Source organism: Rhinolophus ferrumequinum, chromosome X, assembly GCF_004115265.2.
Source record: "Rhinolophus ferrumequinum isolate MPI-CBG mRhiFer1 chromosome X, mRhiFer1_v1.p, whole genome shotgun sequence".
Lineage (NCBI taxonomy): Eukaryota > Metazoa > Chordata > Mammalia > Chiroptera > Rhinolophidae > Rhinolophus > Rhinolophus ferrumequinum.
Window position 1 is genome coordinate 84,840,296 of NC_046284.1, and position 17,376 is coordinate 84,857,671.

Sequence of the window (17,376 nt, forward strand, 5' to 3'; positions counted from 1 at the left end):
AAGTCCTAAAAGTACATAGTGGTGATGGCTGTACAACTCCATGAACATAAAAAAATGAATTATTTCTTAAAAAGGAAGTGCCAGCTGGCTTATTAGAAATGAACAAGCTGATTCTAAAATGTATATGGAATTGTAAGGAACCCAGAATAGCCAAAGCCATCTTGAAAAAGAGGAGCAAAGTTGGAGGAGTCACACTTCCCAATATCAAAATGGGAAGATACTTACAGAGCACCCGTCATCAAGACAGTCGTGGCACTGGTATAATGACATGTAGATCGATGGAATAAAATTGAGATTCAGAAATAAACACATTTACAGTCAATTGATTTTCAATAAGGGTGCCAAGACAATTAAGTGGAGAAAGATTAGTCTTTTTAAGAAATGGTTTTGGGACAAATGGGTATCTATGTGCAAAACAATGAATTTAGACCCCTAACATATACCAACAACAAAAATTAACTCAAAAAACTAAGTTAAGAGCTAAAACTTGAAAACTCTGAAAAGAAAATCTTAAAAGTGAATCTTTGTAATCTTGGATTTGGCAATGGTTTCTTAGATATAACACCAAAACTATAAGCTACAAAACAAAAAAATGAATTGGATTCCTCAAAATTAAAAACATTTGTTCCTCAAAGGACACCAACAAGAAAGTGAAAAGACAGCCTACAGAATGGGTAAAAATATTTGCAAATCATTTATCTGATCAGGGACTTGTATACAAAATATATAAAGAACTCTTAATGTTCTTTATATATGAGAACACTATATAATGAATGTTCTCAATAATGAAAAGCTCAATAACCAAATTTTAAAAATGGGCAAAGGATCTGAATAGACATTCCTCCAAAAAATATGCAAGTGGCCACTTAACACATGAAAGATGCTCAACAGCAGAGAAATGCAACTCTAATATAAACCACAATGAGCTATTGCTTCACACCAACGAGGATGGCAGAGAGAGAAAGAAAGAAAGAGAGAGAGAGAGAGAGAGGGGGGGGGGAAAAGAAGAAGGAAAAGGAGGAGGAGGAAGAGGAGCAGAAGGAGAAGAACGAGGAGGAGGAGAGGGCAGGAGGGAAGGAAGGAAGGAACAGGGAAAACAGCAAGGGTTGGCAAGGATGTGGAAACTTAGAAATGCTCTGATATTGCTGGTAGGAATGTAAAATGGTGCGACTACTATGAAATACAGCTTGGCAGTTCCTCAATGAGTTCAATATAGAATTACCATGTGATCTAGCAATTACATTCCTAGGTATATAAACAAAATAATTGAGAACTAGGTGTTCAAACCAAAACTTATGCATGAATGCTCATACCACACTATTTATAATAACCAAAAGGTGGAAACAATGCAACTGTCCATCAAGGGATGAATAAACAAAATATGGTGCATCCATACAGTGGAATATTATTTGACAATAAAAAGGAATGAAGTACTGATGCATGCTACAACATGGATGAACCTTGGAAACATTATGCTGAGTGAGAAGCCAGACACATAAGACCATTTATAGGAAGTGTCTAGAATAGGCAAATCTATAGAGACAGAAAATAGATTACTGGTTGCCTAGAGCTGGGAAGGATGGGGGAAATGAGATGATAGCTAAAAGTACAGGGTTTCTTTTTGGGTTGATGAAGATAGTTTAAAATTTATTGTGGTGACAGCTGCATAACTGTGACTATACTAAAAGCCACTTAATTAAACACTTTACATGGGTAAATTGTGTGGTCTGTGAATTATATCCCAATTAAGCTGTTACAAAAAAAAAAAAAAAACTCAGAATAATGCGTGATTATAGTGAGCTCTCAATAAATGTTAGCTATTCATTCCAGTCTGTTATTATGGTCCATTCCACTGAACCCTGAACGAAGCCAAAAGTATTTATGGCATTTTGTGAGGCTTTCCCTGCTCAAGTCAGCATGACGAAAGAAATTCAAAAGAAAATAACTCATGGAATTCACATAAAATGCATGCAAATCCCAGGAATTCCATTTCAGTAAGAAACAAAATAGGACTAAATGCTAATCTTTTGGTTTGATTTCCTTCTGCTGGGTAATTAGCAAAGTGTCCTGTTGGACCTGGCATGTTAATTTTCTGGAGTTCGACTTTTTCCCCTCACCCTTTGGAACCCATGCTTAGCCCTGCTATAGCTAGCTATGTACCCCACTGGAATGAGGAGAGAACATAGAGAGGTCTCACTCCACTCTCTCACTCTTCTTCCAATAAAAGTTTTCTTAGAGATAAATCCTTTGTCCAATCCTAGATGAGAATTCTCATACCTACTAGAAGAACCTTTGAACAGTTCCCTGTAAGACCTAGAAAACATGTTTTTGGCCTAGGGAGACAGGAATCGTTCTCCAGTAACAAAGGACAAAGCTCCCCTAAAGCTTCTAATGGATAAGCAGACAGGCAGGCTATCAAAGACCTGCTAAGAATCCCCCAAAAAGTTAAGTTGCCCCCACATTCTCAAGCACAGATGGCTCAAACAGCGACTGAATTACTAAAAGATAAAAGAGATGAGCACAAAATCTTTTGGCAGATTCCCCAATGACACTGTTGTGTCATCTTTCAGTATGCACACACACCACGGAAAAAGACAGAGAGAGAGAAGAGGCCTGTAACACTTTAACAACCACCACAGGGCCCACCTCAGCAACCAGGGTTAATGTAGTAATCACCACTGGGGCTCAATGGTGACAAAAGGGTCAAAACGATGTCACACACTCTCCTGTACCATCTAAAACAAAGCCATCTGTGTGCCCTCCTACTCACTTTTTCGTATTCATCTCATCGTTTTCAGCCAATCGAAGAGTAGGTGTGTTCCTGTTTATCTTCTTGGAAACATCTTTCACAGACTCCTTGTTGGCTTCCTTCTTGAGCTGTGCAGGTTGACTTTGAGAAGCCTGCAAAAAAATAGGGGGGAGAGGGAAGCAAAGAAATGGAGAGAAGCAAAAATTCCCCAATAGGTGGCTCTTACAGGAAAGTCCTGACCCACATGCCTGCCCTGGACACCCTGTTTGGGTGTTTCCAGGAATAATAACCAAAACATCTCACAACCAGTATAGAACTGGTGCGGACTAATCACAGTGGAGCCTAGCAGTACAATACAACCGGTAAATATTAGCTAAATAGCATTACTAAGTAATTCTAAGATACATAGGATGTCGTTCTGATCTCCACGTCAGGCATACTGGCCGGAAAATTCCCCAAAAGACGTTTTGTTAACATCACGTTCCACTTTGACCCCATAAGATGTTTGGGGCGGGGGAGGCAATATAACTGGCTTTGCTGCCGGGGTATACCAAGATCAACTACCTTTTCACCCTTATATCCACCGCACCCCATCTAGGATGGAGGGATGGGGGTTGTCACTGTGTGAGGGATGTAAATGATAAATGTCTAATTACACTGTTTTGTGCACCTGAAACTAATTTAAAGAAAACGAAAAAAAAAAGAAAGAAAAGAAACCCCACATGGCGAGGGCTGAAAATCCACTATGGGAAAAAAAATAAAACAAAAAAGAAAAATAAATAAACTACCACAAAAAAACAACAACAAACAAACAAACAGAAAAACTACCTTTTCAGGGTAGACCTCTAATACAACACTACCTGTGCTACATCTATCCCAGCGCATTGAGGGGATATTTATTTAACATGGGGCTCTGGGAAGCTCCACCACAAACTCTAATCATGACTAATCCTATTAAACAGTAGGAGAGCTCATGGGACTATAAATAATGTTAGTAAAAACAAATTTAAAAGTTATACCTTTAAAATGAAACAAATTGAACCTAATTATATTGCAAATAAATACCATAACCACACTAAAGAAAAAATAAAAACAGAAGAAAATACAAGATAAGAAACAACTAACCCAAGTAAACACAGTATTTATTAGACAATATACCCTCAATATATATACTCTCAATCAGGATGGGTTTATGGAGTGGCAGAGAATACTGTAAATAAATCTGGAACTATTTTTAGTAGGTTTATTATGATGGCACGGAAAAAGTAATTTTGAAACTCTTTTAGATGTATTACACTATTGAGTAAATACATTGATATTCTTGGGAACCAGGGTTCTCATTGTAGAAGGAACATACAAATATGAATCAGGGAATACGAGAGAGAGCCCGGTCTATTGGAATGAAGTCTGTAAGACCTCATGTATATGTATATATATACATATATACATACATACATATATGTCTGAGTATATAGATATGTGTGCATATCTGTTTACATATATGTGTATGTTTAACTACATGTATGTGTGTATACATGCACATATTCCCTAGTTCTGTCTGCTGAAAGGGCATAAAAAGCACACACCCCTCGATAGTAGCACATCTAACACTGAGATGTTGGTCTCTGATACCATTCCCAGGCTGAGATAAAATGCATCCAAAATGAATCTGGAACAGCCTGTTGTGCAGGAAAGAAATTGCTCAAAAAAAATTATGAGAGTATGTCACAAAGGCAGTATGTCACAATTATGAGAATATGTCACAGAAGTTAGATTGAAGTGGACCCTACTGGCCAAATCTGGGACAGTTTGAGCACCAAAATAATTAAGTACAATAATGAACAATAAACCACCGAAAAAATAGGAATTCATAAATCCATGCCAATAATACACAGAAAAGAAGGGAAGGCTCGTGTTTGTGGTAGAATGCCAAGGTCAAATTAGTAAATAGGGAGCTAGTGTTACAGTTGGAAAAATCATCATAAAGACTGGTTTAGGCAAAAGTCATCAATGGATGCTAAACCTAGGTGACATTTTGATGCAGAGGTTATTTGCAGGCTCTTAAGAGCGTGTCCCACAGACTGCTTATTAGTTGTAAGACAAAAAAAAAAAAACAGTCACTGTACAGTGGAGAAACCAAATAACATCTTAACTAAGTGATCAAAATTAAACTCAGCAATGAGGGACAGATGGACATTGAATGCCTCCAGATGTGATACTATAAGAAGGACGGAACATCATCTACAATATACAACATCAATCTAACGACATGGAAACATCAGACAAACACAAAATGAGGAACGCTCTATTTTTAAAGGGGGGTGTTGGGTGGGACTGTATTCTTCAAAAAGCATAATGTCATAAAAAAAAAGAAAAACAAAGAAAGGTATGGAAACTGTTCCAGAAGGTACAGACACGACAAGTAAACGACCCTAGACTGAATCCTTTACTGGAGGAGAAAAATGCTTTTAATATTGACAATATAAAGTCAACTGAAAAAAAAGTTGGATGACAGATTACATAAAAATACTGTTATCAGTATAATTTCATAAAGTTCATACTTGCACTGTGGATATACAAGACAATATACTGAAGTACTTAAGGGTAAAGGGACATTATTTATGTAAGCAAATGGGACACAATGTTAATAGGTGACTAGGTAAAGAGTATATGTGTGTTCCTTGTGCTATTTTTATCTTTTTAGCAACTGTCTGTAAATTTGAAACTATTTCCAAATGAAATGTAAAAAAGTGATGCCTTTGTATCATCAGATCATAATAAGCAAACTCCAGTCCAACAGGGAATTCTTTCTAAGCCCCTCAACTCATCCACCTCTGCTCTCCAAAGAGCTTGGCAGTTTTTATTATTTACTTTATTTTGTTTATTTATTTATTTGTTTATTTATTTATTTTGGGGGGAAGGGGAACAGGACTTTATTGGGGAACTGTGTGTACTTCCAGGCCTTTTTTCCAAGTCAAGTTGTTGTCCTTTCAGTCTTAGTTGTGGAGGGCGCAGCTCAGCTCCAGGTTCAGTTGCCGTTGCTAGTTGCAGGGGGCGCAGCCCACCATCCCTTGTGGGAGACGAACCGGTAACCTTGTGGTTGAGAGGACGCGTTCCAACCAACTGAGCCACCCGGGAGCTCAGTGGCAGCTCAGCTCAAAGTGCCACGTTCAATCTTAGTTGCAGGGGGCGGAGCCCACCATCCCTTTTGGGACTCGAGGACTCGAACTGGCAACCTTGTGGTTGAGAGCCCACTGGCCTATGTGGGAATCGAACCAGCAGCCTTCGGAGTTAGGAGCAAGGAGGAGCTCCAATCGCCTAAGCCACCGGGCCGGCCCAGTTTTTACTTTAACTTTACCTAAAGTTTGACAAACTCCTTACCTGTGCAACTAAGATTCAGAATTGGAAAAGAACTGCATTCTAGCAGGAGAGAGGTGGAAACCCTCACCTCCAGGGTACACTCTGCATGTGCCATATGGGAAGGTTCAAGGCCCGAACATACTCAGATCTAAGCTCAAGGGGGCCTTTACCTGTACTTCCCCATAACTCTTTCATCAAGAAGTATGAAAATAGAGATGAAAATCCTACTGACACAACATCATCTAGGTAAACATGGATATGGAACCTAATGGATTAAGACCACCTCTCACATATCCACAGTCTGTCCCATGCTGGAATGAGAAAGGAGAGGAAAAGAAAAACACTCCTAACAGATTAACTAATTAAAATAGAGCAACTGTTTTGGCAGGCCAGGACCTCACTGTGGTGAATGTCAAGGAGAAGACAGATATGGGAACGTGGAGACCGCATAATCCTGACAGGCAGAACAAAATCATCAGACAGGGAATCCCCAAAAATTCATAGAGAAAAGAGCCCTAAACCCTCAAACAGATGAGCTCAGACGTCTGCAAATGCCCAACCCTAGGAATGGCTTAGATACATTGTAACGATGGAACTTTCTCTAGAAAGCACCAAAGACCATTCACGGTGAACAAAGTGAATCTTCAGAACTTGAATGCAAAATGAAAATGAGATTCTGCAAAGCTAAACAGAGGCAACGCTACTGCACAGGGATGCCTTGCTAACCCCACCCCCACCCTGGATGTGACCTAGCAGATGTTCACTTCAGTTGGAGAGTCAGGAAGTTCCTGGATATCTGCACGTACTTCCTACTAGTTTATCTGTGTTCTTCATAAATGGCCCCATAAACTTCATGGAAAAAAGGACTGAGACATAACAAGAAAGTTTCTCACATGCCCTGAGATCTTGCTTTGCAGTGTCACCATCCTCCCATCAGAGACTCTGTGGGCCAAGGGAAGCCACACCAAGATGGATTGCATAGGGTCCTGATTTCTGTGGCTACCTCATTTTAGCCAAGTTTCTTGATTCATGGATAAATAATTCAGGAAACGAGTTACAGGTCGATGTGGGAGGAGTCTCTTTCAAGCATTCTATACTAAATCTGAAATTCTGCAGAAAGGTGTAACCTAATCATATATGTTGTAAGCTCCATGGAGAAGACACTGTGTTAGCACAAGGGTGGTCACATAGCATCGAAAGAGCAGAGATCCAAAGGGGAAAACTTTGCCAATGCTTATCCAATCCTGCCCGAGGGGGTACAATATTATCTAGTAGATACAAGTATTCTGGCAGCCACAGAAAGACGCTCTATTATGGAGGACAGGAAGAGCTCCCCAGGGTTCTCTTTACCCTCGATGAAACAGACTGCAACACCAACATAGGGCAAGTTTTCATTTGTAAAGTGGAGATAACTGAAGTATCTACTTCATAGGCTTATATGAGGAACAAGCTGATACAGGAAAAAGTGCCTAGACTAGTGCCCGGCAGATGCTAGGCACTCAGTAGGTATCAGTTATTATTTACTAAGACTAAAGATTATCCTTGGCCTAATTCTGTATTCAATTAGTAACATCCTAATTATTCATTCTGGTTTTTGCTGGTACCTTAATAATACCAGAACAGAAGGGAGGTAACGTGGAAGTGAACTCCAGAATTCTAGTCAAAATTGCTTTCTAGATCTCCATAGTTAAAAACCAGATCATGGAACTGTGGGGCTCAATGGTTCTGAACATCGGAGGGCATTTTTTATTGTAACTATGATGAGGATGCTAGTGGAACTTAATGCCTGCGGGCCAGGGAGGCTGGCTGCAGTCAGTCCCACACAACAGAAAAAAATGTCCTGCCCAAAATGCCCACAGTGCTTGAATTGATCAGCACTGCCCTAGACTGCAATGAATCAATCCATCAAAGTACTGACCTCTAAGACCTAGGCAACCAGCTGACCCACCTCTGGACTGTATCTAAATGCAAGGTCCCATAGTTCTCATATCTATCTGCAATGTCATATCCGATCATCAGTTGGTCTGAGGCTTTGAGAGAGCTCCACCAATTAATCCAGATGGTATATGGCAGCAGAAGAGCCCCTGCGGTTTCTGAAATTGGGTCACCGGTTCCAAATAAAATCAGCTCCCAACATCCAGAGAGGGTCAGAGTCTGGTAAACTGGAAAGGTCCCTCAAGGAAGAGGTTGTCTAAAACTTACGCAGCACCACAGCAGAGGACTGGACTAGCATACTCACATTGGTGACATCTTCCAGAGCCGATCTCTTTTTGAGTGGTCCCTGAGGTGAAGACGGAGATATCTTTGCTCGGTAGTTCTCTCCTCTCTAAAAATGTAACAGAGGTAAATGAGTATATCCAATTGTGAACAGTCTTTTCAGGGACTTTGGGTCATCTTTGGGGCTCAGGGGGAAACTCTAGAATCTCCAAGCATCGCAGATGCATATAATAAACCCCAATAAACTACAGCAAAAGGAAATGTTGGCACTCACTGCTGCTTCGAGTCCCTGAAGGAGGTACCACTGACGATGGGGACAAGGTTGTCGGGAGACAAGATGACCTCTCATGTAGCTCAGAGTGAGTGACATAGCTCAGTGAAGTGACCTTTCCCTCTTACGTCTCTCATATGTACTGTTATCCTATCCAAGAGGAACCACCACCACCGGTACTGTGCCATTCCCCGTCATGCCTTTAATATGGAGGGTCTCAGGCAAATCAGTTCAATAATTTAACAAATATTTAAGTGTTTTTTATGTTAAGCAGTTAATTTAAGACGTGCCCAATAAGGACAATAAGACATACACCTACATACTGGGCCTGGATCAGCTCTTTACAAGCCGTTGACCTTAGAAAAGTCACTTAATATCTCGCCTCAATTTTCTTATCAGTAAAATTGGAATGATAACCTACCTTATTTGAGGATGAAATAAGAGAATACATGTAAAAAAAAAAGTCTATCTGTATAAACTACAAATGGACAGAAATCATATTTTAAAAGTATGTAGTCCGAGGGAGCATTTGAGATCTGGCTTCCTGGCATGTCATCTGTTTGGCTCAAATAAACTCAAATTTAAAAAAAAGGTATATAGCCCAATATAATTTTAAACCTCACAGGGAAAATTTTGTATTTTAAGAAACGAGTTTGGTAATCCATATGAATCCCTACTTGTTAGTGTATACAAACGAGGGAAGATAGAAGGGAGGAGAGGTGAATATTTTGGAGCAAAGGGGAGCTTTGTTTCTGGGTATTATTTATCTGTACATGCTTTACCCCACTCTCAAATGAGTAAGACCATCTACGGAGATAAAGTTAGGGTAAATCACATCGTGGGGCTCCCCTACACCTTAACGGTTTTTATTTGGTGAATGTTTCCTAAGTATCAGGTATCCTTGATGAAATAAACCCTGCCCTATCTGTATCAGAGAGTTGTTATAATGTGAAACAGACGCACTGAGGTCAGACCATTTATTTGCTCTGTTCTCCATCTACACCATGAACGGTTAGTACATGACACAATAAGTGATCAGGAATTTAGAGAATTGGATTCATAATACAATAGACCAATCCAGCCCAGTAGAGTAATCCTGAAAGAGCGGAGACGAATTACTTGTTTTCTAATTGATTATGCTAAGAAACAAGTACACTATGAGTCTTTTGTGTAGTTCATAATAAATAATCCTAGTGGAAGTAATTAACAAAAATAACAAGTTATTTTCTCACAGATTCGCTAAGAAATAAACTGTCGATCTGTTATCTAATTCCGCCTTAATATGACCAATAGAAATAAGCAGCGCCAAACAAAATTTACAGTGGAAACTGAACGCAATAAAATTTAGATTTATAAAATGTGCCCCAAGAAAGCTGGATTTTGAAAAATAACCACCACGCATACAAAAAAACTTAAAATGGTAGAATTCTCATCAGAAAATTTGATATGGACAAAAATCTGATCAATGTATCAAATCTATCTTGCCAATTTATATAGAAAAAAACAACAACATTCTTCCCCTCCATGAAAACCATTTTAGCAAAACAAAAATGAAAATGATTAGAAATATTTGTACTGAGAGGAAACTAATCAAGGAAATTAAATTGGCCTCATGATGCTTGCTCCAGCAAATACTTTCTTAATGGTAATTCACTAGTGTTAGTAAAATTCTGATGAAAACATGCATGATGATGAACAAACATACAACATCTCAGGAATCAGAATGACTATGTCAAACTATTCACAAGGTCCAAACAGCAGAGTCAAAACGGACCCACTCTTTAAATTAAATAGCTGTAAAAAGCATAACACATTTGTTGACCTCATCTTCATACTTTCCCCAGGATGTATCAAGCAGCCTCCTGGCAAAGTGCTTTGAGCCTCTGAGAGAAAGTAAGAGTATAAATGTCATCCTTAATGTGATCAATAACAAGAGTGTTGTTTGCTTTTGCAGACTGTGGAGGGCGGCCTTCGTTTCAGCCACGCATTTATGAGAAAGAAGAGTTCACACTTTCTCCCCCAAGTTCTAATTTGCTGGTCTCCAACTACAAGAGCTCCCACTCCTTCCCTCCTTCTCAAATTAAAGCACCCATATTCTGAAAGATTTAAGGGTGAGGGTAGGGACTGAGCCAACACAGGAAGAAGCTACCCGAGCGAGACGCTGCTGTTGGGAGAGACAGCTTGCTCTAACCTTTTCCGATTGGCCATGATCACTGGGTACAATTTTGCTGGACCGAGATTTCTTTGCTTCACGTTTGGAGCCTCGGGGTGGTAGTGGCAGCGGCATCTCTTACAGATTCAGCAGAGTCTATCCAAGGCAGAGCTGCAATCAGAAAGGGACTGTTTAAAACACCCTTCACCAGAAACATCACAGACTTCTCTGGAAACGCTTGGGGGGAAAAAAAAAAAAAAAAACCCAGTCTCTCTATAGCACCCCTAGGAGAAACCAGACTTTGAGTTAGGCAGGTCTGGGTTCAAATCTTGGTTCTACCACAATTAACCTTGGGCAAGTGACTGAAACTCCCTGGGTTTCAGTTTTCTCTTCTATAAAACGGAGAAAAGTACAGCTACCTCTGGAGGGTTCTGTTCAAATTAATAATGAGATACTCTATGTAAAAAGCCTAGCACAGTACCTGCCATCTTCTGTGGGCACTGGAACTATGGCCTAGCCCTTACTTTAGGCCTAGGAACATTGGGGGCAACTTACATGAGAGTTTTACACTGAAAACAATCAATAACATGACAGATAATACAGTATGGAAGCTAGCTGGTAGGATTAATGTTCTTTAAAAGGCATGGGGTCCTGGCCACAGCGATTATAACAATGCGACAGAGAAGACACAAGAATGCACTGCACACACACATAGGCACAACAGGTCAGAGAGTATTCAAAGGCTGCATTCAATCAGAAGAAACTGTAATCCAGTTCTAGACACCTGGTAGGGAAAAAAATCAAAACATGACATAACAGCAGAAGGAACTAACTCATTGAAAATCACAAGTCATTACACAACCCTTGGGAGAATCCTACCTTCTTCAGTACAGGACCCCATTCTATGTTTCTTAAAGTTCTTTTAGTTTGTGAGTCCTCAATAGTTAGGATACACTTATGTGTCTTACGAGCAAATACGTTATCAGGAGGAATCATTTTTTTCACATACACTAGAGACCCTTCCCACTCAGATACAACTGCCCTTCCAACCCCACCCACATTCAATCTCCAAGTTCAACTGCTTTCCACTAAGAGAGACCCTAAAGGCAATGCAACAAACGTACCAGTATACACCAGATACTTCAGGCAGTGGAGATACAAACACGAATAAATCATGGATCTTATCCTAGAAGTATTCACACGCACAGCTCTAACTCTAGCATTAAAATGTGACAAATGACTTAACAAAGCACCATAGAAACACAATGGAAAGTCAGTCACCTTGTGGGGGTAGTGAGGAGGGGCGGAGCAAAGCTCCACAGAGGAGTTTATATTCATTCCATCTGGACTTAAATGACAAAGCCATTCCCAAGTAGACTGAGGAGCTTTCCAGGCAAAGAAAGCCTAAGCCCAGGCAGAGGCTTGAACATGCAGAGCACAGCAGGTTCAGGGATGTCCAATGTCCAGGTTGTCTGGAGTGCGGAGTATAAAGAATTTATCACTCTCACGCGGGAGTTAGAAAGGGGCTAAAAGCTAGGTTGGGGCTAAGCGGCTGTTAAGAAAGAAAAGCAGAGAAGACTACAGCTTGAGAAGGTTTAAGAAAGGAGAAAGGCTGATTTGGGTTTTGCTTTGGATGGAGAAGTATTACACATTTTGTCGGTGAGTAAAAGTCAGTACGAGTATGTGCCTTCATATTTACTACCTGCTGATCCTCACAACAAAAATGTTTCCAACTGACCTGCTACGCAGGACAAACTACTAAGCAGCATTGATCACACAACTCTTTCCAGGGCGCTTTCTAAAATGCCATGAAGTCTCTCCCATCACACTCGAAAACACTCCACAACAGTCCATGGTCTAAAGTGAAAGGCCATAGTGTGGTAGTGTGAGGAGGTAGAAAGAGCACAGGCTTTTTTTACAGAAGCATCGGGGCTTCTAAATCAGCCAAATTAGCATCTTTGAGCGCCAGGTTCCTCTTTTGCTAAAGAGCTATGCCACCTCTCACTTGCACAGGCATCCTGGGGCTCAAATGTAAATTTGCATGCCAAAGACCAAGCATGGTAGGCATGCTGAATAAATGGTGGGTCTCACTCACCTTCCCTTCCCCCAAATCCAAACCTGTTTTCAAAATCATCCTTCAAAATTCACCCAAGCAGCAATAAAGCCACATTGGGTGCACCCGCCCTTAACTGCACTGTATGAAAACCACTTATTCCACTGTTATTAGTCACACATCAGACAATTTTTTAATGGCTGACCAAAGACTCGTGTTCTAAAAACTTTATCTTTCAAAGGGAAATTAAAAATCGGACTGGAGCAAAAAACGGTTAAAACACTTTCAGCTGAAGATGTCACAGGTTAATTAAACCTCAGACAAAAGAAGGTTATTCACACTGTGGACAAATAAAAGGGGGTTCTATGGAAAGTAACCTCACAGGATGATCTGATCATAAATTACTAACTGGATAGGTCATGGTGGGTAGTCAAACCCCAGGCTTGTAACTCTTTCGTGAAAGGTTTTAAGCCAGCCCTGTCCATTGTTCTGGGGCATTTAGGTTAACACACCTTTGAAGTGCCAGAATAACCCTCCAAGGGGTTATTAACCCTCAAGAGGGTATACTACTTGTTAACTATCCCGTAATCCAATCCCCTCCTTGCTGTCACCAATCTTCCTTACGTCCCCCTCCTTAATTTCAAATGCATAAAAGAAGCTGCAAAATTGTTCTTCTCCGGAGCATTTGAAATCTTGCTCCCCGCATATGTTTGGCTCAAAGAAACTGTTATAAAAATTCTCCACAGGTTTGGACGTTTCTTACGTCGACAACATGATGGACATATACCACCTTCACTGTCCTGAACAACAATCACTTGCTTTGGGGGACACACACACCCTGACTTAATTAAGTCACTAATTTCCCTGCCACTAGGAGGGGGAGGGGATTGACACCACCAAACCAAAAACAAGCTTTCATAAAAAGACACTCTCTGCAGAACACTCTCGACTTCTACCACCTACAAAACGCCACGCCTTACTTAAACAAGAAAATTAGAATCCTATCCATTTTCCAGACTTTCCACCATCTCCCCTACACGGGCACTAAGGGTTGAACACCCCATCGGCCATCCCAGTGCAGTGCTGAAACCCACACAGGGGAAAGCTGGCTCTTTTAGAAGCCCAATTGTTCAGACTCCAAAACTGTAGATCAAGACAATCTACAGGAAACAGTAGAAACTCCACGTTATGTACAAAGGCAGGTTACAGACAGCAAGACATTGGGGAGAGAAAACAGCATGGTGTCAATAAAAGCAGCACTGGGCTGGCAAGGATGCCTAGGGTTTAGTTCCGACCCTGCCCCTGGCTGGCTGGGTGACACTGGGACAATCCCTTTTTTCTTTCTATGCTTCCTTTCCCCACCTAATAAAGTGAGGCAATGGGACCGGAGCCCCCGCTATTCAAACCGTGGTAAATGGACCGGCAACAAAGCATCACGTGGGAGCTTTTAGTAATTTCAAGTCTCGGGCCCAGGTAGTAGGCCTTATCAAATGGGAACATGCAAATTCACAATATCCCCGGGTGAGATGTATGCACTTTAAAGTTTAACAAGCAGTATTCTAGGGTCCCTCCAACCTCTGACCTTCTAGGATTCTAATCACATAGCAGAGAGCAGTGGGCTAGCCAGAGCTGAAGGGATCGGAGGCGGGGATAGAAGAGAAAAAGGATAACAAGGGAGAAAAGACTCGTTTTCATCCTCCTTCGGATCCTCCAACCTGTAGTTCAAAAGACATCCCTCGGCGTTCTCTGACTTAAATACGTCTTGTGGAGGAAATCGATCCTGCACCCTTTCACTTGTATAAAGGCGTTTTGTAAACGGACTGATTCAGGCATGTGTACTGGACGCTCCACCTAAAAACCTGCGGGACGCAGCCTCCTTTACTTTGCCATCTCACCCTCTAACACACACTCCCTGCCCAACCGCTTACAGGGCTCTCTCCACAGACTTCTCGCGGACAGAAGAACAAAACAAAGGTTTCCTAACAGGGACGCCGGCGAAACCGGCCAAGAGAAGACAGCGTGTAACAAGGGGCTGGAGTGACGCCCAAGGACCGACCCGCGTGCGACAGAGCCAGACATTCGAGCGGGCAGTACAAGCCCAAAGGCGCCTACCTCACACCGAGATTAAGGGCGGAACAGGAAAGACCATGGACACACTCCTAGACCAGGAGAAGCCCCTGGAAACGAAATGAAGCTCCGTGCTGTAGCGACCCGTGTTGGTCTCGACCTGGCCTGTGCTCCGTCCAATCGGCCCGCAGCGAATTTTGAAAATTACAGCTCCCGAAGAAGCGCAGTGGTGATTGGCCAGCAGGGGCCAATCAGCGTCAAGGGGGCGGGGCTGGGCTTTTTAATCGAACTCGGTGGCTAACAGACTTGGCATTGGGGCGTGGTTTCCATTGGCTGGACTAGGCAGGTTTAACAAGCGAAAGTACTGGGTCTCTTCAAAGAGGCATTTTCATTTAAATAACTGCTGGAGGAAAGGAGGAGAGCGGCGGTATAAAGTAGGCTCAACCTAGTTAAAACATTAATATTAATGACGCTTTGTAGAATCAAACGTTAACTTCTGCTGGCTTCACAAATGGCCTTGTGATGGGGAGCAGAGCAGAAATTACTGCCCCCTATTTTATGGATAAGGACCCAAGTGCAGAGAGCTAATAATAGTAGCTGTTATTAATTCAGCACTAGCTCTGTACTCATTGTTATAAGTTTTTATTATTTTAAACCCTGTCCAAAAAGATAGGTACTTTTATTATTGCCATTTTACAGATAAAATTGTAGTTTGTGAACTGCCCAGTATCGCAAAACTGCATTGTGGCAGGTACTACAACCCAGATATTCTCATTTACTTCATTCATACATTAATGTATTCATTCAACAAATATCTATTGACCACCTGCTTTGTTCCAGGAACTAGAAAATATACGTAAGGAAGTAATTGACAAAAGACTAAAAGAATACGTATCCCTGTGCTGTCCTCTGAGGAGGCAAAGAGAAAATGGAGATTCCAGGAATAAAATCTAGGACTTCCCGCATATAGGGCAGATACTCTAACACTACATTATATCCCTACCTTTATTATTAGCCCATTCTCCTTTTAGTATCTCATAGCGTCTACGTTAAAAGTAAAATATTCACATAACCCCAGGCCCTCTTCTCTTTTTAATCTCCCTAGGTTATCTCATCCAGATTCATAAATTCAACATATTCACAACCCTTACCAAACCTGATCCTTCCTCCAATGCCCCCCGTTTTAGGAACTGGTACCACATCAAGCTTGTTAATCAAGCCAGAAACCTGGTATCATCCTCGATTCAAACTCTTTTTCATCACCTTACCCTCCCATATCCAATCCTTCAGCAAGTTCTGTTGATTCTATCTCAAAAATATAGCTTATATCCATCCACTTCTCTGCATCTCCACTGCCACCATAATCTCTCATTTGAACTACTTTCAAGAGCCTCCAAGCTGCTCTTCCCTTTCCAATCTTGCCCTTCTCTAATACAAATACGACATGACAACAAAATCAATCTTTTTTAAAAAGAAAAATCATATCCTGTCCCTCTCCTGCTTTAGTGGTTTCCCACAGAATTTAAGATAAAATCCAAACTCCTTAATCGGGTCTAAAAGTCCCACCTATCTCATCAACCTCATCTCATACCTCTCTTTCTCATTTATTCCATTGCAACCATAGTGCTCTTCTTTCAAAGCTTTGAATATACCAAAATCCCTCTCCTCAGGATCTTTGCACATGCTGTTTTCGCTGTCTGGAATATTCTTACATCCACTCATTAAATTACTTGATTTTTCTCATGCTTCAAGTCTCAGCTTAAATGTCCCCTCTTCAGAGAGGCCTTTTCTGACCATGTTAACTAAGGTAAAATTCTCCCTCCTCCCTTATACTCTATCTCAGCCCCTTACATTTCTTTTAGAGTAATTGTTGCTATTGGTAATTTTTTCACCCATATCCTCACTCAAGAATGCAAGGTCTATAGCTACAAGGACCATATCTCTTGTGCTCTATCTATCTCCAGTGATTAGCATTAACAATAGTTCACATTTATCAATTGCTTACTATATGTTTTAGGCTGTTCTGACACTCACAACAATACAATGAGGTGTTAATATCCCCATTTTTCAGAAGAGGAACTTGAAGTACAGAGAAGTTCAGTAACTTGCCCAAGATCACACAGCTACTAAATTATTGGACTGGGATTTAAACCCAAGCAGTCTGATTACAGAGACCAAACACATAAGCATTACCCGATACGAGCCTACTTGACAGATGACTGAAAAAATGTCTGTTAACTAAGTAAATGAGTACCTTCCTTTAAAGATCATAACTGTGGATAAGTGTCCCACCGAGATGCACTATAAAGGAAATACAGTATTAACACAAGTCACTATATGTCTTCTTAGTCAAGAGGAAAAAAGGTCCATCTACCAAAACAACAGCAACACAAAAATCACAAAACGAGCAATTTCATTTTTCCTGGTATGGTGATCATTTCACAATATATACAAATACTGAATAATTATGTTGTACACTTGAAACCAATACAGTGTTGTATGTCAGC

General features: G+C 40.9%; 1 protein-coding gene across 3 annotated transcripts in view; it reads right to left on the reverse strand.

The window, feature by feature from the left end:
• Nucleotides 1-17,376, reverse strand: part of CCNB3 (cyclin B3) — a 48,233-nt gene that overhangs the window by 24,194 nt on the left and 6,663 nt on the right. For 2 of the 3 annotated variants that reach the window (XM_033128955.1, XM_033127263.1), the window contains exons 1-4: nt 14,915-15,047; nt 10,789-10,920; nt 8,349-8,435; nt 2,771-2,901 (exon numbers count right to left, since the gene is read on the reverse strand). In XM_033128955.1, the coding sequence (XP_032984846.1) occupies nt 2,771-2,901; nt 8,349-8,435; nt 10,789-10,884 (314 nt within the window). In that variant the 5' untranslated portion in view covers nt 10,885-10,920; nt 14,915-15,047. Of the gene's footprint in view, nt 1-2,770; nt 2,902-8,348; nt 8,436-10,788; nt 10,921-14,914; nt 15,048-17,376 lie in introns of those variants that run through there. The other variant, XM_033128113.1, reaches the window with a different exon arrangement.